At 40.6% G+C, this 24,013-nt stretch overlaps 1 protein-coding gene across 5 annotated transcripts in view; it reads right to left on the bottom strand.

The window, feature by feature from the left end:
* Nucleotides 1-3,779: 3,779 nt before the first annotated feature.
* Nucleotides 3,780-24,013, bottom strand: part of clcn3 (chloride voltage-gated channel 3) — a 42,740-nt gene continuing 22,506 nt past the window's right edge. For 2 of the 5 annotated variants that reach the window (XM_023345860.1, XM_023345861.1), the window contains 13 exons: nucleotides 21,622-21,782; nucleotides 20,544-20,643; nucleotides 19,627-19,814; nucleotides 19,124-19,246; nucleotides 18,042-18,248; nucleotides 17,635-17,715; nucleotides 17,299-17,551; nucleotides 16,325-16,617; nucleotides 16,040-16,226; nucleotides 14,785-15,183; nucleotides 13,748-13,964; nucleotides 12,270-12,345; nucleotides 3,780-6,605 (listed from right to left, as the gene is read on the bottom strand). In XM_023345860.1, the coding sequence (XP_023201628.1) occupies nucleotides 6,411-6,605; nucleotides 12,270-12,345; nucleotides 13,748-13,964; nucleotides 14,785-15,183; nucleotides 16,040-16,226; nucleotides 16,325-16,617; nucleotides 17,299-17,551; nucleotides 17,635-17,715; nucleotides 18,042-18,248; nucleotides 19,124-19,246; nucleotides 19,627-19,814; nucleotides 20,544-20,643; nucleotides 21,622-21,782 (2,480 nt within the window). In that variant the 3' untranslated portion in view covers nucleotides 3,780-6,410. Of the gene's footprint in view, nucleotides 6,606-10,217; nucleotides 10,256-12,269; nucleotides 12,346-13,747; nucleotides 13,965-14,784; nucleotides 15,184-16,039; nucleotides 16,227-16,324; nucleotides 16,618-17,298; nucleotides 17,552-17,634; nucleotides 17,716-18,041; nucleotides 18,249-19,123; nucleotides 19,247-19,626; nucleotides 19,815-20,543; nucleotides 20,644-21,621; nucleotides 21,783-24,013 lie in introns of all 5 variants that reach the window. The other 3 variants (XM_023345862.1, XM_023345864.1, XM_023345863.1) reach the window with 2 other exon arrangements.

Here is a 24,013-nt window from a genome sequence, read left to right as displayed (position 1 = left end):
TGTTTATCAGGAATTAGTATTTAATTTAAATGAATCACAACTCATTTAATTTCTGCTCGTTTCAAGCCGTTTGTGGGCACATGAAGTTATAAAACGGGGTTAATAGTTAATATTGGGACATTGTCATTAATTAATATATTGAATAAAAAAATAGTTTCTCAAAAACGAACATGATATATGAAATGCAAATATGTGAATCTCTCCACCAGCTTCTCCAATTAAGGTACAATCTGTAAAATGTTAGAAACAGTTTTAGAAAGTTTTGTCAATTAAATCAAAACATCTAATATTTACAAGAACTGACCAATGCCAGTTGATTTTTTTCCCCCCTCCAAAATATTTTTGAATTGCGTGGCCCTGGAGTACTTAGCACCTGCTCCACAAAAACATGCCTGTTTTGGGGGGTTACGGTGACAATTTGCACAAAGTCAAAGCTGCTACAAAGTCAGATCAGATAAAGTAGAAATTAATTTAAACTAATCTTCTGATATCCCTATAGGCAACACATCTGCAAGCAATATGAAAACTAGAAAGTTAATACATGTTATTAGTTCCTTAGGAACATTTGATCACCAAATAAAAAATTTTGTGAGACTGTTTTAGTTTATTTACATGATGTTTTATAGCCAAATTGTTCAACACTGTAAGAAATGTTAATGGTAAATTGCAGATGTATGGGGCCACTCCCTAAATGTAATAAGTTAGCCATAGCACATTAGCATCCAAACAGCAGCTCTCACCAGATGGCTGGTTATGAACTGAGAAACCGAGATGGCAATATGAAGGTTGGAGTTCTAGACTGCACACATAAAGTATTGCTGTCCATTGATCCAAATTGATTACTGAATTACGATAAAAAGGCCCCCAAATTCTGAAAACTAAAAAAAAATTTCCATAATAGACTTTATTGGTTCGAAGAAATTTTATGTGTACAGAATTAAGCTACAATGAACTAGACTTCTATTTATGTGTAGCAAACACATGGGAAATAAAAACCTATACTTAATGTAATAGAGCTATAGTCCCAGTTTTGACCTGGAAAAGGGTTTATGGAGAGAATTAATACATTTTCCAGAGGTATGACTATTTTTGAGCCTAGTTGTATGTATGCTTATTATTTATCTATCTTATCTTAGTAGATATATTTCCATAAAAAGATGTAAACATCTGTAAATGTGGCAAGTTTCAAACAGCAGATTAAATTAGAACGTTCAGCTCCAGTGTATGACATCAACAGTGATGACATCTCTGTGATGTCATCACAAAGAGACCAAGGAACCTCTTTCTTGAATGTAACACACACAGACTGTTTTTTTTTTCTGACCTGTCCCGCTTTCCTATCGCGACAGATCACTCTTCAGAAACGAGCGAGATATCGATTCCAGATATTGCACGCCTTCCAGAGAAGCAAGAATTTGCCAGAATGTCGACATGAAGCAACGACAGATTTTCCATCCGAGCTTTCATGGGTCGACATGATGGACCTCAACATCCAAGTCGACTACGAAGCTGTTTGAACGTAAACCAGACGCGCCTGACGCTTAAAACGCGTCTGATGTGAACGCATCATTTGAAGCGCTACTCTGGAAGGCGACGCACTAAACCGCCTCGATTATTTGGGTGTGTAGGATCACTTTATGGCACCTGAAGTAATCCAGTGGATGAGCGGAGCAGTTGTGGTCACAGGGAACCGGTCCAAACAGAGGATGAATGGTCATCAGTGAAATGTTTCAGTCCCCATTACATTTGCATAGTCGCAGCACAAGCGTGCTGATCCATCACAACACTGGTGGCATTCCCCAGAACATTTTTCTTAAGACAAAATAGTCAACCCACAACATAATTAAGATGTCACGAAGAGCAACGAGGTAGACGTTGCTCTTCTTTCTCCTGTGTGGCCACTAGATGTCACTAAAACGAACCTGTGATTGAATGAAGCCTTCCTACCCTGTGAAGTGGAACAATCTATTCATTATTTCTCTATTTCTTTTTGTGCATATTCCCCTTTGTCTAATTCTTTGTTCAGACGTTTTAAATCTGAAGAAAGGAGAGAATGGTTTTTTTTCTTCTGATTAACAAGACCAAAAAACTTAAGAAACTTAAATATCTCCTTCCGCACTTCTATTCCTAGTTCTTTCTAGTGATTTTTTTTTTTCTTCAAATATTCTGATATACCATTTTAATTACTATTTTACAAGTGGAATTAATAGTCTTCAAGTTTGGCAACCCTAACCTGTTTCCAAACTTAACCAGTTAAAATTCCAGCAGAGCGTAACAGAAGTTTATGTTTGTGATGGTAGACAGATGAGGCATGATGGTTACTATGGAGATGCCTCTCGTTGATGCAGTTCTCTAACTGCGAACGGCAGAGATTTTGTTTTTAATCTGTCTTCCTTTTTCATCCTGAAGTGAAACTTGGGTCTTTATGCAAGAAGTGTCACATCGTCTGGTAGGAATGGGCCTCAGAAGCTGTGTCTCCATTGAGAGACTTAATTTCTTTTCTAAATTAAGTGAATTTAGAAAATAAATTCACTTAATTTCAATTTCTAAAAAACCCCCAACAAAACAAAAAAACAAACAAATTTTGCGATAAAACATTTTGAGGTGGGTTTTTGGGTAATAATTCATTCTATGCAAAAATGTTTCTGTCGTGATGCAGGTCTTCAATTTAATTCCTAGTGGTAGTAAGTTTAAATTTGAGTTAATGAAACCTACAGAAACGCTGCTAAGAGATACAAAGAAAAAGACGGACAATTTGAAAAACTATGGAAACCGACATGTTTTTTGGTTTCGTTATTTGAGAATTTTAGGTTTTCCGAATCTAAAATATTGCCGTTTACACTGTTGGACCAGGAATGTTTGTCTTTATGCTTTTTGAAACAAAAAAGAGGAAATGGGAGGCATCGCGTGGCAGCGGGCGCCCACAGACCCCATGCGGCTTTCCCAGCATGCCTCTGTTCTCGGTATCCTTGCCGCATGTTTCTGCCCCTTCCTGTAGAATTACTGTCAAATAAAAAATATTTAAAAGGAAAGGCATCAGTGGACCCAAAGAGAAAACGTAGATTAGTCCTAAATACCAACATTGCCAGTGAAGAAATGCATCCAAAAAACATTTACAATTATTTCTCTAAAAACCAATCCTACATCCGAGTTACAACACAATAATTGAGAGATGCATTTTCATACAGACTGTCTTTAAACACAATCAGTGAATAATTGCTTTGGATGAGAAGTATCAATATTTATATGGATTTTAAAACAAAAATGATTAAACTGAGTCAAAATGGCAACAGAAATTGTGAATTAAGGAATATTTAGAGAATGGAACTAAACCAAGTGAAGGTTCTGTACTTAGACGATAAAAATATTAGAAAATTGAGATCTTTATTGGAAATAAATCCAATCTTTTCACAGCTAAACGTTTTCACCTTAAAACTCATTTCATGCAGCAGACCAACAAAAAGTAAAAATATTGAATGTGTATCATTTTCATTACACTTCATAAGTATTAGACAATGTGCTGCTCTGTCATAAGATCCCAACAAAACGTATTATTTAATGATTTTAAGGGCCAGGAGTACTACAAAGCACTGTATTAAGCTCTGAAATCTTAATCAAATAATTTCAGACTTCTATATTTACTGTGAAAGATTGAAATATATTTATCTTGAGTTGTTGCAGAAATCTTCACTGAAGCTGCAGCTAAACCTCAGCGTGAATGACAGGAAGTGAAGTTTGTTAAAGTTCAGCCGACAGCATCACACACAGACTCATCTGTGCAACTTCAATATTTTCTCCTTTTAATTTAAAACAAGTTTTATCTTCTTTACATATTCTCTGTTCTTAATGTACAATCAAACAATGTAATCATACATAAAATTCTTCCGAATAATAATAATTATTATAATAATAATTCACAACTGTATCGACACTACCCATAAATTATAAAATAAAGGAGAACATCGGGTTCAGTATGAAATACAATGTTAGGCAACACCACTGGTTGACAAAGATGATGCTCTGCTCCCCGCTGAACCACAGGAGGACAGTCACCGCAACGCAAAGACGCACACAGGTCCGCACTCACACCCCTCACACACACACACACACACACACACACACACACACACACACACTACAGGTAATGTGCTACTGCTTGTCCGCTTTCTCGTCCGAGTCTCCTCCCTTCATAATTTCCAATTGAAATGTCAGGTGTGCGAGGACAAAGAACGAAACGAAAGGAAGCGAAGCCCGACAATCTCCCATCAGGCACTTCAGAGACGTGGCGAGACCAGAGGAGCACGAAGAACGCCTGCCTGCCTGCCGGGGGGCGACAGCAGAGACCCGTTCAGATTTAGAGGGGCTGAAAGCAAAGGCAGCAAGTCAGGCTGCAGTTTAGACAGTTTTAAGACAGTCGGTTGGCTACTCCACTTTCAACTGTAAGATCACACTTTAGGGAACTGTTCCTCTTTAAATCAGTTACCGTTTTGCCGAAACTTAACAGAAAAAGTATATTTGGTAGTTTTTACACAATTTAGATCTCCTAGTTTTGAAGAACGACACAATTGTTAATTATTCGTGTTATGTTTCCAAAATTAAACAAAGCAAAAACAAAAAACTAGGGTTTGATCGAGTTGAAAGCTAAAGCAGCTCAGATGTGCCTGGTTACAAGGTGGGAAACATTTATTTCAGCAATGCAAGAACTCGCTCTTATACAAATTTAATACATACACAGTAGTAGATTTCAAGCATTTTTCTTCTATTAACTGTTTCATTTTGGCTTACAGATAACCAAAACCCAAACGCAACTTTCTCAGACAGAATATCATGCAAGTCCAATAAAACGATTGATTTTAGACTAAATATTATATTAGTCCATACATAGGGAACGCTGCTGGGTTGATCCTGCAGTCACTGAGGGTAAGCCTCAAAATGTTTTCACTGAAGAAGCCGGATGTTTACAGAGGGCCGAATCCAACTGCTGGAAAGTTGAGCGGAAGGAAAAAGTCTTGCTCCATTTCAGATAAGAAAATATTTCAATTATTAAGCAAGTCTCTCAAAACCCTAACCAAGTTTTGAGTGCACAAAAGTTTACATACTTTTGTGTGTTACTGCAATTCCATAGTAAATGTTTTATTGATGTGATTTAATGTAACAATTATCGCCAAATCTGATTTTTTTTTTTTTTTTTTTTTGGTGTGTAGTATAAATTATCAAGATTAACTCCAGTAAATGCCTGAAATCACACCGTGTGTAAAGGCTCCGTCACATACATGTTTACATTTTTTGGAATTACTGAAATAAATAAATCAATCTTTTCAGAGACTTTGTAATCTGTTGAGACCCGTCTGCATTTGAAGTTTGTGGCCCGTTTTAAAGAGAGAAGTTCAAATGGAGTCACTCTCACTGTAACAAATTCAACCAATCAAAACAGACCAATTCTGATGCTTCGAGCTGATTGGCTGCAATGAGCTCGGGTGTTTTTAAATGTTCGTTTGAAACAAACCCCTCATATTGACGTAGCATGGTTTTCATCTGACAGTTTTCATTTTGTACTTCAACTACACACAGACACACACACACAGACACACACACACACACACAGAACCTGCCTTCATAATTAATGAACTCACACACACAGACTTGCACACTAGTGGCTCAAAAATGAAAACATCCCAACTTTTCACTTTCTTCTCTTCATTCCTTCTGGACGGGAAAATTTTTGTTCTTGAAATAAAGTACCGACTCCATCTCAGTGCATCTCTTCCTGGGTTTGCTCACACACACACCCACCCACGCACACAGGGAGACGGATATTAAAGCCAACTCATGTAGCTGGGTGCAGTTCCCATAGTGGCCTGGCTGGAATGTGGAGGCGCTGCAGACACACTGACTCACGCATACTTCACAGGTAAACAACGTATTTCTTTTTTTTTGTCTTGTTTCTGGAGGACGGACAGGTCAGAGGTGTGTGTATGTGTGTGTTTTTATGGAGGGGAGGTGAGTGCGCAGGAAGTATCGAGGTCGCATCATCGCATCCCTCGTCTGCGGTTCATTCTGACCTTTTGACCCCCACGGGACAGGAGGGCAGGCGCAGCAAGAGTGCAAACAGGTGTAACGTTTCAGGGCAGCGCGCGTGTTTGGAGACAGCATGCATGTTTCGAATGTCTGAGTGCAAAAGAAAAAGTGTGTGTGTGTGTGTGTGTAAAAAGTGCCGTCAACACGTGACCGTTTTCTGTCCTCAGCAGCCAGACGACAACATCAATGTTTTAATTGTCGCTTTTCTCCTCCTGGTGGCCCGAAAGTCTCTGGGGGGGCCACAGCGAGTCATTCAGTGAGGCTCGGGGGCCTGCAAAGCTGAACGTTGAAGGAAATAAAACAAACCACAAAAAAAAAAAAGTGTCCGGATGTCAGAGATTGGAGCCGTTCAGGAGGCAGACCTCTTCCTCCTCCTCTTCCTCCTCCTCTTCCTCGCTACATCCTCCTGCCCCCCAGCCGTCCTGGAAGGAACGGATCAGTTGAACATGATGGACTCTGGATCTTGGTTTGCCATTTGAGCCATGTGACGAAGGATATCTTTTTTTGTGATAATACCAAGAAGGCGCCTGCAGGGGGAGACAGAGGGAGGGAACGGATTAACAGATTAACAGACATGCGAGGAAGTGCTTCAAATCTGCATCTACGACGAAAGCATCGTGTTTTTGTTGGCCTTTACAGGAGCGGGATTTTTACTTTTTTGTACTTTTTTGTTGTTTAGCCGAGTCGCTGTTAGTTTGTTTGGATATAAAATTAGAATCGGTGCCAACAAAAACACGAGTCCCAGAGGAGATAAGGGTCAGCAGGAGGGTGAGTAACTGCAGGAAAAGAGCGGGTCAGAAGCAGAACCCGCTTCAGACCGAGGAGTCATTTCAGAAGATCTGGAACCTACGGAGAGGAGACCGGAAGTACTGGACGGAAGTTAGAGCTCGGACAAGCAGGAAGCCAGGAGAAGCCTGGCAGGAAGGCCAGGCTTCTCCTGACCTCCCTGCCAGGACAAGTTTTATTAAAATTTGTCAGCTTTCCAAACTCAGCCGCATCAGACATCAAGATAATCTTTATCCCAAACGCGTTTCCGTTTTAATGTAAACTACTTAACGGACGACTGCGTAAAGAAATGTTCCAGTTTATGACCACTTTAAACTTACATCGACTCCCGTTTCTAAAATGGAAACAATCCCAGCACAGCAACATGGATTTCTCCTTTCAGTGGGGAAAACTCTTCACCAAGAGGCGACACCATTATTGCCGTAATATGTATTTTAGTTCGACAGCAAAAGATGAAGAAACGGACAACAGACAGAACCTCGCTAAATTATTTACACCTCTTGAATTTTTCAAAAAATGTTAATGTTACAATAAATGTGTGTATTTTCTTTATCCAAATAAAGCAAAGTGAAACATGGTGGTGGCAGCATCATGCTACGGGGAAACTGGTCATTTCTGACGCTAACAATCAGAAAAAATGGTGGTTTGATTCTGCCTGTAATCAAGAAAAAATGTAATCTATTTAAGGGGTATTTTGCAGCATTAGTGGATATTCACTTTATTTCCAATAATATATGAACATCTATGAGATTTCTTTTTTTTTTTTTTTTAATTTGACCCATCCCTTAATTCTGTTTTAATTTACGAGTTTTATTTGCACCAGCGTGAGCCTGGTCAGCAGGTGGCAAAAGTAAAGGAGTAAAATGATTCAGAGCATATTTAATCATTCTTCAAAAACATTTTTTAAACCATCTTAACATTTCTTTTTTTTTTTATTATTTCCAACATGACCGAAGAGCAAAGGTGCCAGAAACATTCCCAAGTTGATTTAAGAAAACACTACATTATTTCAGTCTTTTCTTTTTCAGTTCAAATTCAAAACAAAACAGACCATGACGTCATAAATTTTCCCCAAGTTTCGGTTCTCCGAAATGTCCATTCGTGATATTTTCAACAGGACCGTTAAGGCGTGAAAATAAAAGTTAGGATAAACTGGAACAATCACTTTAGTGCGACTCATTAACGTTTTTAGCAGATCTGTAACCAATTCAGACTCCTGCAACATGACTGCCCTCCTCCTCCTCTTATCTGTAGACGTTTACTACGCAGCGCTCCGCTACATTAGCAGTGAAGAGATTTCCTGCTGACTGGAGCGCCCCAGCCGAGCTGATTAAAAACCGTCGTGAGCTTGAACATCAGAAATGATTATAGCGTGCGCTCTGATTTGAGGTCAGGCGAAGAGGAAGCCAGCTGCCTGCTGCAGAGCCGACGCTACAGAGAACAGTTTGTCTGAAACCCTAGAAGGGAAGTAGAGCTTATTGGTGGTGAGGAGAAGTGAAAATGTGACCCCAGGTCTGAGTGAGAGGAGCAAGGACGACCTGTGGTTGGTGTGGGTGCTACGGACAGAGAGAGAGAGAGAGAGAGACACTGACTGAACACCTGACACGGATCAGACCGAGTGCTGCTGTCATGGTCAGAGAGCACCAGGTGAGGTGAAGGGAGGTGAACACAGTGTTTCCACTAACGCCAGCAGTATCCAGCCATGGTTGAAATAACCTGATGTTCTGTTACCTCGTTGAAATGTTCTGGATTTAACACGAGGAAGACTCTGAGCCACGTCCACAGCCAGGGCTGCTAATACACCCAACAGTTCGGGCGAAGCACTCATGAGGCATGTTGTACTATTTAAATCCAATGAGGAAACGTAAACAAATGGAGGCTAACCTGTTTGTTATTCGTGTGAATCCAGTGTGCCACAATTTCAACTAGAGATGCACCGAGAACTCAGCTGGCGACCGGACACCTTTCAGCTTGATCGGCCCGGATTGGTTAAACTCAAAAGATCTGTTCTTTTTCCGATTAGTTAACACACCGTTCCACACTCTTCAGTGTGGAAGCTGTTACTAAGGATTCAGAGGTAGCTATTTTTAGGATCAGCTAGGGCTGCACGCTAAAAAACGTATCATAAGTGTTTCATATCAGTCGATCGATAATTATTGAACGATACGGATGAAAATTGTATTGCGATATAAGCGTTTCCTATCAGTTGATATTGATAATTATTGATCAGGGGATTTTTTGTCTAAAATATCTGAAATGATGCCAAACTGGTGACACGACCTTTCCTGTTCCATCCACAGTTTTCACTGTCCACTATGAGGCATGAGGGCGAAATCTTAAATTGCTGCTGCGCAGGTTACTCAGCAGGTTGTTGCTAGGTAACCAACCTTGCTTAGCTGGCTGTGAAAGGTTGAGAAGAAAAAGCCTTTCATCTGCCTACATCCCCCAGAATGCTGTGCGGTTCTGGATCGGAGTTCAGTGAAATGATGGAAAATTCTAGCAGACGCAATATATATTGATTTATTGTCCAGTAATAGGATACGTGATATTAAGCCATTTAAAAGAACTATTTTATGACAAGTCTGAGAAAAGAGAGCCAGCATTTAAGCAGATAATGGGAAGACTGGAAACAGTACAGCAAAGTTTTATGCTTTTAAGTCTTGAAACTCCAACTGCGTTTGGAAATGTTAAGTTTTCCTTTTTTCCTTAATCCCAAGATTAAGGAAAAAAGTCTATTCTCTAAGGAATACACACACAAAGTGCCATTCTTTGTAATGCTAATTGCTAATAGAATATTAATGTCACCTTATAATGTTAACTGTAATAATTTAGTTTTAAAACAGTCAATTTCTTTTCAACAGTGTGTCCGAATGTATATAAGGAACTGCCACTAATTGGAGGGAAGCTGGGGAAACATTCTGAATGCAGTTTCTAAATCTTCCTGTATTATTTTTTTTCCTAAAAGTTCACTTGGGTATTAGCTAGCTTGCACTGCATAAAAATCGGACATTAGCCACGGTGCATCTCTAGTTTTAAGTGCACAGATTGGACACCTTGTGCTTTATTTTTGGGCTCTGACTTTACAAATCTGTTGAAAAAAAGGCAGGACTCTGCTGGCTAATGGAAACACTGGCAGGTTAAAGCTTGGGAGCGGTTTTTATCCCATGTTGTCACCACACACTGACTAGCTAAGCTACAGCTACTGGCACCACTCCACCACACGCACTACGAGCTGAAGGGAATGTGGGATCACATCTCTACAGGTTGATTTCCTCCTGGAATTACAAAATTCTAACTTAGAGTGATAAGGAAAATAACGGTGGTCCGCTTTCCCAGGGCGGCTAACTACTCGCCAAGTCGTCGTTTGGGCCGCGGGTCAGATGCCGTCACTCTGGGGGAGCCGGGGGTAAAACGGAGGAGTCAACACCATAAATAACAACAGAAACAAACAAAAAAAAGAGGGGGAAAAAAGCAGCCGTTAATGGAGAGAGAAATCTTTTGGTGAGTGAGCTTCAGAATGAAATGAGTGACTACTGCTGCGATGAGAAGATGTGAGACACAACAGGCATCATGACTGCAAACACACAGAGGAGGGTCGTCTCTGATTGGTCAGAATCCTAAAGGCTCTAAATGATTTCGGCAATTTGGCCCAAAAATATCCACACCCACAGAGTTTTTTACTTTTAAATCCAAGGTGAATGTTTAGTTTGCCGGTGGCTTTATTTTGGCTTCCAAAGGCTGGTGACAACAGCAAAGCAGAATTAAATCAAAAATCTGTCATTGATTGCAAAAGATGTGTTATTTTGAACATATTCTTCATTAACATGTTCTTTTTCTATAAGAACAACACGTTACCCCCGTTTTACTGGTTTTTGTCACTTGTTTGGCACCAGCCAGATAAAACCAGTTTGCCAAATAAAAATCCACTTCAGTTTTAGTGTGAATAATTTTGGACGAAATGACTGAATGTCTGTGAAAATGCAGAATGATGAAGGATTTGTTGAGGTGCTGGCATGAAGCGGTTGAGAGAGCACTAAGCAGAACTACAGCTGGTGCAAATGCAGTTTAATGGGATGAGCTGCACTATGGGACTGAACAGAACCCCTTTCAGACATGCGAACCTCTGTGGTAGTGCCTTCATTTAAGACCTCAAATATCTTTAAAAAGTTCAATGTTAAGGTTCTAGATCTCTGATTTCAGCAGAACAATCTATTCAAGACCTACATTTGTTGTCTCTTCGTCAAAGCTAAGCTCATGATTGCATATTAAGTAGGATTCAAATATTGTAAAATCAAGGTTGTGTGCAGCTCGCAAAACTATATTATGTGCTGAACATGTAAAAAGTCTGGATTTTTCCAGAACACTTTTCATCTTTCACCCTGGTGTCCCTAGTGAAAGAGAGAGACTGATTGGCTACAACAAGACGCTGAGAGCAGCTGAAACAGCAGTCATTAAGTTTTAAAACAATCAAAGCACTGATCAGTTTATGAGGCAGACCACAAGAGGTTTCTCCTCATACAACTGACTGAAACGGCACAGAAATATGATGCAAGATAAATTATCAACACAGAGAGAAAACACGCTAACATTAGCCTAGCACTGTCAAAAAACATTGTAAAAAAAAAAAAAAAAAAAAAAAAGAGTATACTGAAGACAGTAGCTGTGCTTCCATTACAAATTTATCTGTATCCTGCCAACACAATTTTGCCATTGCGGTTTTGCTATTTAATAAAAAAATTAAGTTAAAATGTTGGAATGTTTTTACTTAAAACATAAGATTCTTATTTTTTACGCATTTCTAATATTATATAAAACAAGCTGAAGTAGTTAAAAGAAAAATCTGCCGAATGTGCTAATTTTTCTTGTACGATTAATCGATAAATCACAAAAAATAAATGGGCAGAATAATCAATTACTAATATAATCCGTTGCAGCCATAAAAGTTTGTTTAATTTCTGACAAAGTACGCAGCGCGGTTCGAACAAACGTGAGAGGGGGCTGAATAGGTGGCGGCACACCTACAGGAAGTTACTGAGCTCATGTCTGAAAGGGGCTCCTGTGTGATGACGGCGACAGTTCCCACTCAGGTCCGCCATTACAGGACCAACAAAACTCCACAGAGGCTTTAACGCCTGATGGGCTCCAAAACGGAAACAGCTACAAGCAATGAAGATGGAAGCCAGAGGCCCACTACTGGGAGATGTTTCTTCATGAGCTTGAAATCCACAACAAACCAACCCACCAACAACAGAGTGTGTGAAATCAAGAGGAAAGAGACGTTAATGTTAAGTCGGGAACTGTCAACAGTTTTCCACAGCACTTTCCATGCATCTCCTTCTAACAGTCGTGGCCCAAGAGACAGGTGTGACAGTGTGGGGGGGAGGTAAAGGGGCGGGGCTAGTCACCAGGGGCTGCGTCTGCTGCTTGAGCTCCTCCAGATGCTCTAATATATTCTTCTTTGTGATGATGCCCAACACATTCCTGAAACACACACCTGTTACTCGGTACACTGCCCACAACAACAAATAAACAAAAAGAAAACAGCAGAGACACAAAGAGAACAAACGGCAGCAGCACAAATCATACACAACAAATAAATAACAGAAACAAAATGGACAATCTGAGGTTAAAAGTAAAATGCAAACTGAAAATTACACAACTGAATTTAAACAATGAACCACAAAAAAGTGACTTTTCACTTGTGATAATGAAGTATAAATAAATCATGATGAATCACGGTGATATTTTAGATTTTTCTGTCAATAAAACCAATAAGAAGACCAAAATCAGCAGACTGATGTAAACCAATGAATGGACAATAAGAGTTATTTCTACTATTTATTGAACCAGTTCACAACAGAAGCCTGCTGTAAAACAGCAAGTATGCCATTTTCTTTTGAACTATCTTGATTTTTTGGAATCTTTTCCTCTTAAAAGAATTAAATAAACAAACCAAAGTCCTCCTTGTAATTTGAGATAATGGTAAATGGAGCCAATTCATTTCTATTTACATGCAATTCAGTTTTGCTTCTTTGATCTACCTAAAATGAATAGCGTAACAAGGCTCAGCAAAAATGCATTTCATACATTTTTTACATTTTTATTCATAAAACATAAAATCCACACATTAACTCCGACCTAACCGCACTACTTTGTTTTGATTTATCAAATTAAAACCCTTTGAACTTTGATATTACAATTTCACAAAAGGGTATGGATACTTTGTCATTGTAACTATTGAAAGACATGTTTGTTTTGGTCTTTTTCTAAAGTTTTATTGACAATAAAAGTACAAAATATCACCAACTTGTGATTGAAAACTGAAATAAAATGATAAAAAAAATATGAACAGAAAAAAAACACTGCTGCTCTGTTCCTGAGAGCTCATCTGATAAATTAACTATAATCAAGCACAACTTCTCCTTCCCACCAGCAGAGAGCGCTCTGCAAAACCAACTCCTTAAAAGCGTGGACGATAATAAATAAAACGCTGGTGGATCCAGTTGTTGAAAGAACAGCCAGAACATTCTTACATCTCGACCACGTTGTTTTTTTTGTTTCTTTTATTCATGTCACACAGCAACAAGTTTCACCAACTCTTTTGTCCCAAAACGTCACCTGTTGTGTTTGTGTAGTTAGTTTTTAGTCAGCAGCTCGAGGATTCTGCCTGTTACTGCTCAGTGAGGGGATTAAGAGAGTGCAGCACAGCAGTTATGCCGAGCCATGCAGAACCTGAGAGGCCATGCAGCACCAGGCAGTGGGTACATGTGCTTCATGGTACACAGCGCCAAACCCTGACTGGTTAAGCAATCCTCCAGGAAGTGGGAGGGAGCGCGGGGCAGGGAGACACCCCACTGCTCTTTGCCAGCGGTGTCCTACTTACCCGTTGTGAGTGACCAGACACTGCCTGAGCCCCAGCTTTCTGAAAATGTCCACCACGATCTCCATCGGGGTGTGGTCGGTGACGGTGAAGGGGCTCATGTCCAGGATGGAGCGCAGCTTGAGGGGCCGGGGGCTGTCGGCTGGCAGGGTGGGTGCATGCTGGGTGAAGTACACCCTCGAGTTCAACATGATGCCCTCCTGCTTGCGGCGAGCGTTTTCTGTTGGGATGAAAAAAATGTATACATTTAGAGCTTCATGTTTTGTCCCAATTTGGTTATTCAGGGTTTCTGCAAGTCTAGTTAAATTTAAGACTTTTAAAGACCTTTTTGAATTTAAGTTAAAGACCTGGACCACGACAGAAAAGTATAAAAGAAAATCTCATATTTCAGTACTTGTATATATTCTCAACTGTATTTCCCTCAAAGGTAACAAATAGTATTTCAACTTTGTTAAAAAGAAATCTTCAATAGGCAAGTCTGGTGCCTACCCACTGTGTTTAAGATCCACTAATCCTCCAACTTCAGTGTTTTTGTCGCACCAAATGCTGCTCTTAGATCAATGCTAGCAGAAGCATCACCAACCATTTTCTGTGCCAAGCTTTCTTTTGTTTCTTGCAGAGAATGCACATAGCAACGTATGGGTCAGCAAGTGAGCTGATGGCAAAGACGAATGTCGTCCGGCCAACTGGCAATTTGGACTTAAACCATGATAGACCCAAGCTGGCTAGCTAGTATGACTATATTAGCAGCTAGTTAGCGATAGCATGAACAGAATGTCATGAAGATATCTGTTGCCTGACAGAAAAGTCTTGAGACAAAAAAAATTAAATCCTTAAATAGTCCTGCTGCAGCAAAATTCAAGACCTGGATGTAAGGTATTTAAGACCAACTTACATTTTTAAAAAAATGAATTTAGGACATTTTGATGCGTTAATTTATATATGTCAATTTAAGACTTTTTAAGGATGCACAAACACCCTGTTATTTTAATATTTTAACAACATTTTCTTTAACTTATGATCTTCTTTTGCAGTTTTACCTATAGCAATAGTGATGTCCCTGCGCAGAGCAAAGCCCACCAGTCTCTGCGACTCCTTGGACACGATGACTGGGAAACCATTACAACTGGTTTCATTGATGATGCCCTGCAGCTCCTCGACCGTCAGGTCGTCCTGCGTCAGCACCGCCAGCGGCGGGTCGCTGCTCCGGGGCCTCATCACGTCTCTGGCCAGCGTGGTGTGCGTGAACTCCTCCTTGGCGTCCAGGAAGGGGTATCCGTTCAGACGGATATGAGCCTCGTAGATTCCCTCGCGGCCGAACGCGTCGCCCACCCATTTGCTGGTCATGACGGCGGCCATGAGGGGGACGATGTATTCCAGGCCGCCGGTCAGTTCGAACACGATGACCACCAGTGAGACAGTCATACGGGTCACGCCACCTACGGCACAGAGGACACACATTTAAAACGCAGGAAGAACAGTCAAATCTAATCGGAATACGACCTTTACATACGAAGAGAATATAACTTTATGACTAGGACTTAAACTCTCATTTTGCTGCTTTTAGATTGAGTTTATAATGTGGCAAACATAAAGAAGTTCAAGTTTTATTAATATTTTTAACACTATGTAATTATGCACAGCAGCACAAGAGTGGAGTTTGCATCGTTGTTCATACTACTGACTCGTGTGACAGCTTTTAGATTTCTGTGTGAACGGTTTTCGACCCCAAAGCCACGTCCCACAGCGTTATGATAACGGATGCTGGGCGACTTTAAAGTTTATTCAGCAACGGGTGCCAATATAAGTCAGAACCAGCCGTGATTTCATGATGATAGGAACACATTTCATTCATCATTTCATAATTCAGATTTTTTTCCCAGCCATTATTTACGTCTGGTATGGCTCCTTCTGCCGCAAAATTATAATGCATATCAATGACGTAAAAGTCAGAGTAAATGGGACACGACTGTACCTACTGCAAACACTTTATAAAAAATTGGATATGTATCCAATTTAGTTCCAATTATGGAAGTGGCACATATCTGATTTCTTTGAGGTTGAAAATATTGGAATTGGGTCGTTCAGACTTCAGAGTCGGATATGGGACACATATGGGCAAAAATGTCCAATTGGCATTCACCTGCTGTGTGAATGTAGCCTTAGATAACTTAAACCATCTCTGATACATAAAACTTACAGGAGTCTTTCCTTAGTAACATTAACTTAAAAAAAAGGCGGTCTAAATCTGGCAGCATACACGGACGTACAACGTATTACTCTTGGGTTACCCACCCAAACACGCTGCGGCCCCCACCATGGCGTAGAGGCCCGGAGTGATGCAGTCGGCTCCGACCTCGCACCACTCTTTGAACAGGAACCAGTCGTGGTGGTAATACGCCAGCTGCTCCATGGCGATGCCGACAATTCGCCCTGCGATTGCTCCAATGGCCATGCTGGGGATGAACAAGCCTGACGGTACCTAAAGGACGAGACGCAGTGAGGGTTTTCAGGTGGCGTTACAGATAAGGCAGGAAAAACATCAACCTCCTCCAGGGAAAACATCCTGCAGCGGATCACCTTCAGTCCAAATGTGAATATAGTCATGATGATTTTAAAGATGAGCGCCAGGCAGAGCTGCCACATGGCTGAGTAGAGGCCCGGCTCCGCCGGCTGGTTGGGGTTGTCCGTGTAAGCGGTGCTGCCGTTCATCTGGCTGCGGTACTGGCACAGCTGGGAGGATTCCAGCGGGCCGCAGTCGGTGAACAGCTCTTTGATCAGCTCACTGGTGTTCTGACGGGTGTAGGGGTTAGGGAAAGCGACCACCGCTGTGATGGCAGCCACCAGGATCACCTCCAACACAGGGTACTTCCCTAAAGAGAGAGACAACAGCGTCAGAGTAGAAAATATATAAAAACTCTTCACATAGCCTGAAGTCTGACCTAAACCTTCTGGGTTCAGAGAAAAACTGGTTTGAGGTGACCCATTAATAAAAACCAGGGTTTATGCAGGCTCCATCGACTCAAATTTAAGACCTATTAAGATCACTATGAATAAAATGTAAGACCTATAACTCAACAGAGATGTACGAAAGAAATGCAGGGGACCAAAAACGTGAAATTTCAAGCTGCTTGTTGTGGCAGCAGCTTTGTTCTTCTCACATAATAGAAGGGCCATATGCTAGTCACTAATGGTTTGCTTGCTTGTTTTCTTGCTAGCTACCAAGCATTAGCAGCTTGTTAGCAGTAGCCTTAACTGCTTTGAGTCACAGAACACAGTGAGCAAAGACGTTGACTCAAACGTTTATCTGACTCAAACGTTTATCTGATAGAAAAGTCCCACGTGAAAAAAACCCAACATAGAATAAATTAAATGGTCCTGCTATGACAAAACATAAGACCCCTGATTAATGTATTTAGGGCCAATTTACATGTTCTTTAACAACTTTAAGGCATTTTAAGGCCTTAATTAAAAAAATGGCCTTAAGACTATTGAAGGATGCATAGATATCATGTAAACACTGGTGTTTGTATTCAGAATCCAGCTATGCTTACCAAAGCGTGTGGACTTGCGTCTCCGGCACCAGGCGATGTTGGCTCGGATAAAGAAGGCGCCCCAGAGTCCTCCGAACACCCCCAGAAGGATGAAGGGGATGAGCTCAAAGAGGTACCAGGGAGTGTGGTACTCCACGTAGAACAGCACCAGGCGGCTGTTACCGAAGGGGTTGATGGAGCGCAGCACGAAGGCAGCCACCAGTGCGGCAAAGAAGGAGCGCCAAAGGGTCTTCAGAGGGAAGTAGTAGCTCACCTGCAGGAAGAGAGCCCAGTTTGGAGGGATCAAGTTTGACGTGATTCAAAAGTAAAAAAAATGACACTGAAGACCGGACCTACCTCTTCCAAGCTGAACAGAACTCCTCCAATCGGTGCTCCAAAAGCTACAGAGACCCCAGCAGCCGATGCGGCCGACAGAACCTGAGAGAGTTAAACTCTAAGTTTCCACGCACCACAAATCTGGAACAAACTACCAGAAAACTGCAAAGATGCTGAAACACTGAGTTCCTTAAAACCGAAGCCACCATTTTGGAGTTGTCTTTGATCAGCAGTAAATGAAACATTGCTCAACATATTTGATGTATGTTTGCTTGATGATGGCACTTGACTGACAAAATCTTCTGTTTTGTTGCTGAATTAATAACGTTTATGTTGTAAACCACTTTGAGCTTGTTGCTGGAATGTGTAATAGAAACAAACTAGACTTAAAACCCAACAGCTCAAACACCAAACGTCTGCTCCCTCACCTCTCGCTTCTTGGCCTCGTTCTTGCTGTACTTTGGGAAGAGGTAGGAGAAGATGTTCCCGCAGCAGCAGGCCACGTGGACCAGGGGCCCCTCCTTCCCCAGGCTGAGCCCCGACGCCACCGCCAGCACCAGAGTGATGGTCTTAATCATCAGGGTCCACTTACCCAAGTAGCCCCGGATGATGAACCCACTCAGGATTGTCTTGATCTGTGTGCAGAGAAGAGCAGAGTGGGAGAGGTGAAGCTGATCTTTACCATGCTAAACACTTTGGTTTTACATTTCTCTGTTACCACTGTGGTAAACTTACTTAAAATACAAACTCAAAAGAAAAACAAACATGAACTAGTAAAAGAAAACTGTGTTATTTCAGGGTTTTCTGCAGGTTTCAGTAAGTCAAATTTAAGACTTTAAGACCTTTTTTAATGCCATCTTCAATGAAATTTAAGACCCCATAAGACAATAAATATAAGGGATGGATGGGAGGCCTTGCTGCTTTGTGCTTCTCACACTGCATACAGCACTCTACAGCTTTGAGCCCCGTGGTTCCAAGCTTAAAAGTTCTTTTGAACCCAGTCTTGTATGGGGTTGGCGAACACAAACATCGTCCAGCCAACTGGTGATAAATTTTCAGTTACCCATGACATGCGACCAAAAGCCAGCTAGCCAGCCAGGGTAAACTAGCAGCTAGTTACAGATAGCCGCAACTACCTCAAGTAATAGAACAGACGTTTGTGTGGGACTCAAACTTCTGCCTGACAGAGAAATCCCTCAAGAAAAAAAAGAAACCTAGTAAAAGATTCTGCCACGACAAACTTAAGACTTGTGATTTAGATATTTAAGGCCAACTCACTTTAAAAAAAAATGCGTTAAGGCCTTATTTTAGACACCAAATTTATGACTTTTTAAGGACCCTGAATTAGCACCCACATAAAATAACCTAATGTGGGAAACACTAAGAGATGTGCTCATAAAAACCTCCCCAACTTGCTTCAACTTAAAAAAAAAAAAAAAAGGTAACTGAAATACAGCAGGGGAAAGTCTGAACTGTGTTTTTGTAAAGAGATTTACACTGTTCTCCTCACCTCTGGGATTCCTGAGCCGCAGGCATATGGAGCAAAAACCTTGACCAGACAGACGGCCAGGAAGGCGAAGGACAGAGCCCAGTAGATGTACATGAAGTAGTTCATGATGTAAGAGCCGGGGCCCTGCAGAGAGAGGGGTCATGACCTGAAAACTCTTTCACCATATGCACACAATTATATACAAAAATAATCTCCACTGCTGGGTTCAAATCATGAACCGACTGGTAGTCAGTGTCAACATGAGAAGCTTTTTAATAGTTAAATATCCCAAAAATCTAAAGCAGGTAGTCAATTTTAAAACTCCATTGTGATGAAGTTTTAATGCATCTTCACATTTTGAAAGGCTTGTAATCATAGCAAAGTTCAACTAAGCAAATGATGAGACTTTCAGCTGCTTCCATTCACTACTTGTAAAAATGGAACGATATTTAAACAATATATGCCCTTTAAGACACATAAATTATACATTTTAGGTATAAAAGAAGACTGGTCTATCAGTCTACCTCGGCCTGTCCCAATATTAGTTCGGCCCAGCTCTTCCACTGAGGACATTTGTCCCTCTCAGCGAAGGTGGTCTCATTGGACGTCCAGCAGCACTGCTCGTGGTTGAACCACATGGCGCTCAGACAAACACCTTCCTTCAGGTCATTCATCCAATCAGCAGCAATGTCAATCAGGCCAGCCAAAGCACCTGACGGAGGGACAGAAACAGGAAGTAGGGAGAGAAGACAGAGGCAGGGAGGAGACAGAAAGCGGGAAGAGGGGGAAAAAAATAAAAAGAAGAATGATGTGAAAGTTAGTTTGCCTGTTTTTAATCCAGACACAAGCTACAAAAACGATCGGCGACTCAAAATCCTCCTGACGTTTACAGCAGACAGTCTTTGGTTTAACATGACGTTGCATTAGAGTCAGTGATTTTCTGAAACTGTTCCGTAGTTTTAACTGTTAAAGCCTCATGTAAGATGAATACTACCACTAATCCTTTCTTTCGACTTTAAAATTACGTTATTCTACAGTCTTTAAAATTCGATCTTGAGGAATAAACTACCTGCAGTGACAAAATGTAATTTATATTTTTGAAAGGGATTATATGAAACGCTATCCAACACCAAATTTAAAAATAAACAAACACAAATAAAGCCAACACATTTTTATTTTTTCAGCAGCTGGATTGTATTTTAAAGCAAAGACTGGCGGGAAGGTTGCCCGCTCTATTTTTTGCAAACAGTACGTGGCTGGATTTTTACAGCCGTGACGACTGGACTGTGTCTGGCGATGCTCTGCAGAACGATGCGCTGGTAAGAAGTGAGATCAGGAGATAAGGAGGGGAAACAGCAGAGGATGCCTCGGACGGAGCACGTGAGAGTCACCAGCACAGGAGATACGGGCCGTCCGTTTCTTCGTTGGGCGAGTTTGTTACCTGATGCCAAGCCGGTGAGCGTCACGACCAGCCACCCAGACCAGGCGTCGTACAGGCTCTTGGTGAACTCCCATGCCGACTCTTTCTTCTTGCTGTTGATCTGTGCAGACACGATGAGGCAAATTGAAACTAATTAAAAGGCATAAAAAACAACAAAAAAAACCCAGACTGATATGAAAGTAGGTCAAAGGTTGGGAAACGACTCCGGTTAGAAGCAGCTCTGTAATCCGCTGCAGGTTTTCTGGCCTGATTTCCACTGTTGATTTAATGAAGCGGTTTACTACAGCACTTCCTGTACGCCAGGCACGACCGGGTCATAAAAACAAAGTATTCAAATATCATTTAAAGTCTTATCAGCATCCAAACGTCCTGCACTGAAACATGCGTGGAAAGATTGCCAAGACAATGAGTCAATATTTGAGCAAGGTGTTGAAACAAAGAGGCAGGGGGGAAGAACGGTGTGTTCATGAGAGTTTAGAGTAAAATATGTTGATTTAAACTGGGATGAAAGAGATATCAAAAAAAATCCCCACATAAAATCCAGACAATGAAGCGAATGCGTTTGTTTTTTTGTTTGCAAGTTTTAGTAGAATTTGAGACTTTTATTATGACATACAGTACGTTACATTTTTTCCACATTTTGTTATTCTACAGACAAATATGTCATTATGATCATTTGGAATTTGTTTGGGAGTGTTTGCAAAATTTATTGAAGATAGAAGCCCCTCAAAAACAAACAAACAAACAAACCTTGGCAGCAATTACAGCATCAAATCTTTTTGAATATGAAGCCACAGTCTTAGCTCACCTGTCCTTTACACAAAACATTTTAAATGTTTTACGATGTTGTATTTCCATTTTTTTTAACAGTTTGGTAATGTTTAAAAAGTAACTTCCTTTGACATTTTAACCCACAATTTTATGTCCTCATTTTGATCCAGGCTTTGTAAAGTGGAAATAAAACATCTCTCATGTTTTTCGCTTTGTACAGAACTGGTTGGATCTTCTTGAATATTTTCTGTCATTATGAAAACGTCTTTTTTTTTTTTTTTTTACAAGTTCCTCTCGGTGTCCTCACCTTCCTGTGTCTCTCGCGATCCTTGCACTTCTCGCGAACCCAGTCGATGGTGTGGAAGTCGTCATACGTTCCCACTCCTGGAATGGGCTCCTCCAGGAAGTCCAACAGATGGGTGGTACTACTGGCTGCCCCGCCGCCATTAGACATGGCGTAGTTAGAGCCTGGAGAACAAAAAAACAAACAAACAGTAAGAGTTTGTACTAATCCACATGACAGTTTCTGTTCGGTTCAGTGGGAAACATTAACACATTAATTGAAAAAAAACCTGTGGAAAAAAATCGTAAAAAAACACACAAAAAACACAGAGTTTTAAGGCTTTTAATGAACAATTGCAATTTATTGCGTCAACGATAAAAACCCTACATTAAATGTCCACCCCTAGAGAATTAAATTATTTCAGTTTTATGTCTTTACGTCACAGAGAATCAGACATAACTTTCATAAATCCTGACTGAAAAGCCTTCTTGTGGCATTTGAGACTGTAAGACCGCCTAGTTCTGAAGACACCAAGTATTCATGAGCCACACAAAGACACTGTTGTGTGTTTTACTGAAGGGAGACAACAAAGACAAAGTGAGGCATGTAGCAGGGATTCAACTCGTTTGTCCTGCTTTCAGCGATATCAGCCTGATTCGCATAAATATGGGTGTCCAAGTTCTGATCCGTGACTTTTAAAAACAGAACTCACAGCCGGGCCGCACTAAACAAACGCACACACCTACTGGCTCAATCACGTTGAGATTAACAGTGCTATTTACAGGATGTCTGCCCATTCTTAAAAGGTCTTAAATCCATGCATCTAAAATTAAGGCCTTAAATTTATGAAGGAAAAGAAAAGTACGGCGGCTTTAAATAAGTCAACCATATCTTAAATTTTGACACGGTGAGACCATTTGATCTCATATATTCTATGTAGTTACATTTTCTGGTGAGATTTTTTCTATCAGGCAAATATCTGAGTCACCCGCACACATCTTCACTGAGTTCTGTGACTCACGACGGTTCAGGCTACCGCTAACTAGCTGTTAACATACCCTTGCTAGCTAGCTAGCAAGCCTTTTGCATCCATCTGGTACAAGTGTAAATTTGCACTTGTACCAGAAATTTACAATTTACATTTTGGCTGGTTGACATTGACTCACCCACCCAAGGTTAGGTTCATCATGTACAAAAAAAAGCTTGGTACTACTAATATATAGAACATGATTTTCTTTTGTACATTTCTGTTGTGATACAGGTCTTAAATGTCATTCATAATTGCTTTTAAAAGCCTTAAATCTGAGTTGTTGGTGAAACCTACAGAAACCCTAATTTACAGGAGACTATAAAGAACACGGAGTAACATGATCTTTGAGGTGCGAGAGCCAATAAATCTGAAATGAACCGATTCATTCAAAACCTTCTATTGCAGCTGTGTCTTTAATGAGATTCTTGTTCTATATCCTTAATGTGACCCGTTGTGATAAATCACTGGTTTATTCAGACAGGTGTGTCCTACATGAGTGAAGGTTGTTGTTGCATTTTTTCGACGTCCTGCGCTGAGCCGCCAGTTGGAAGCAGAGGATGCTACTGAGGGTTTGTCAGCTGCTACAAAACTCACTGTGTGCCGCGTAAACTCAAAGTTCAGCGCAGAATCCTTTGCACTAAAGCTAGAGCTGAGCAAGAACGCTTCAAATAAGCTTCAAATAATTTATTTCACCATGTAGTGAAATAAAAAAAGCCATTAGTATTTTTTATAAAAGTACAAACACTGTTAGACTCACCGCAATATGTTTAGATTCTCTGACTGTAAAATTAGAATGAAATGTGTTGATTTTAGGCCAAACACAGATGCAAGGTTTCTTCTTTATTTACTAAAACCGTCCTTTCCGTTGGAATACCTCAGAGATAGTTCATGTTCAGGCAAATGTCTGAAGGCCGTGCTTCTTCTTCTCTTGCTCCGTTTATTAAAACCCACTGGACGGCAAGATGAGTGAGACATCTAAAGGCTAGAGGATCTTTGAGAATCTCCTTGTTGGTGCAAAAATCTGATTTTATAGCTGTGAAGACGTTGGATTTTCCACAGGTGCAGCTACAGCACCTTGCTGTGGTTTTAATGTCTCTTTTTCATGCAACATTTTATTACGTTTTAACAGAACCAAACACAAATCAGTCCAGGAATATAATTAATGATTTCTTTTTACAAATAAAACGTCTTCACTCAAAATAAAATCCAATGCAATCAATTACCCTTAGAAGTCACTCAATTAGCAAACTGAGTTGAGCTGTGTGTGATTTAATCTGAGCATAAAGGCAGCTGTGCTATGAATACCTAAAAGTGTTATAGGAGAACATCAGTGAACAAACATGAAGATCTTTCTACAGGACAACTATGAGTCGACTTCGCAAATCT

The sequence above is a fragment of the Xiphophorus maculatus genome, chromosome 14 (assembly GCF_002775205.1).
Source record: "Xiphophorus maculatus strain JP 163 A chromosome 14, X_maculatus-5.0-male, whole genome shotgun sequence".
NCBI lineage: Eukaryota > Metazoa > Chordata > Actinopteri > Cyprinodontiformes > Poeciliidae > Xiphophorus > Xiphophorus maculatus.
Note: the sequence above shows the minus strand (reverse complement) of the source record. Positions and strands in the feature narration are given on the sequence as shown.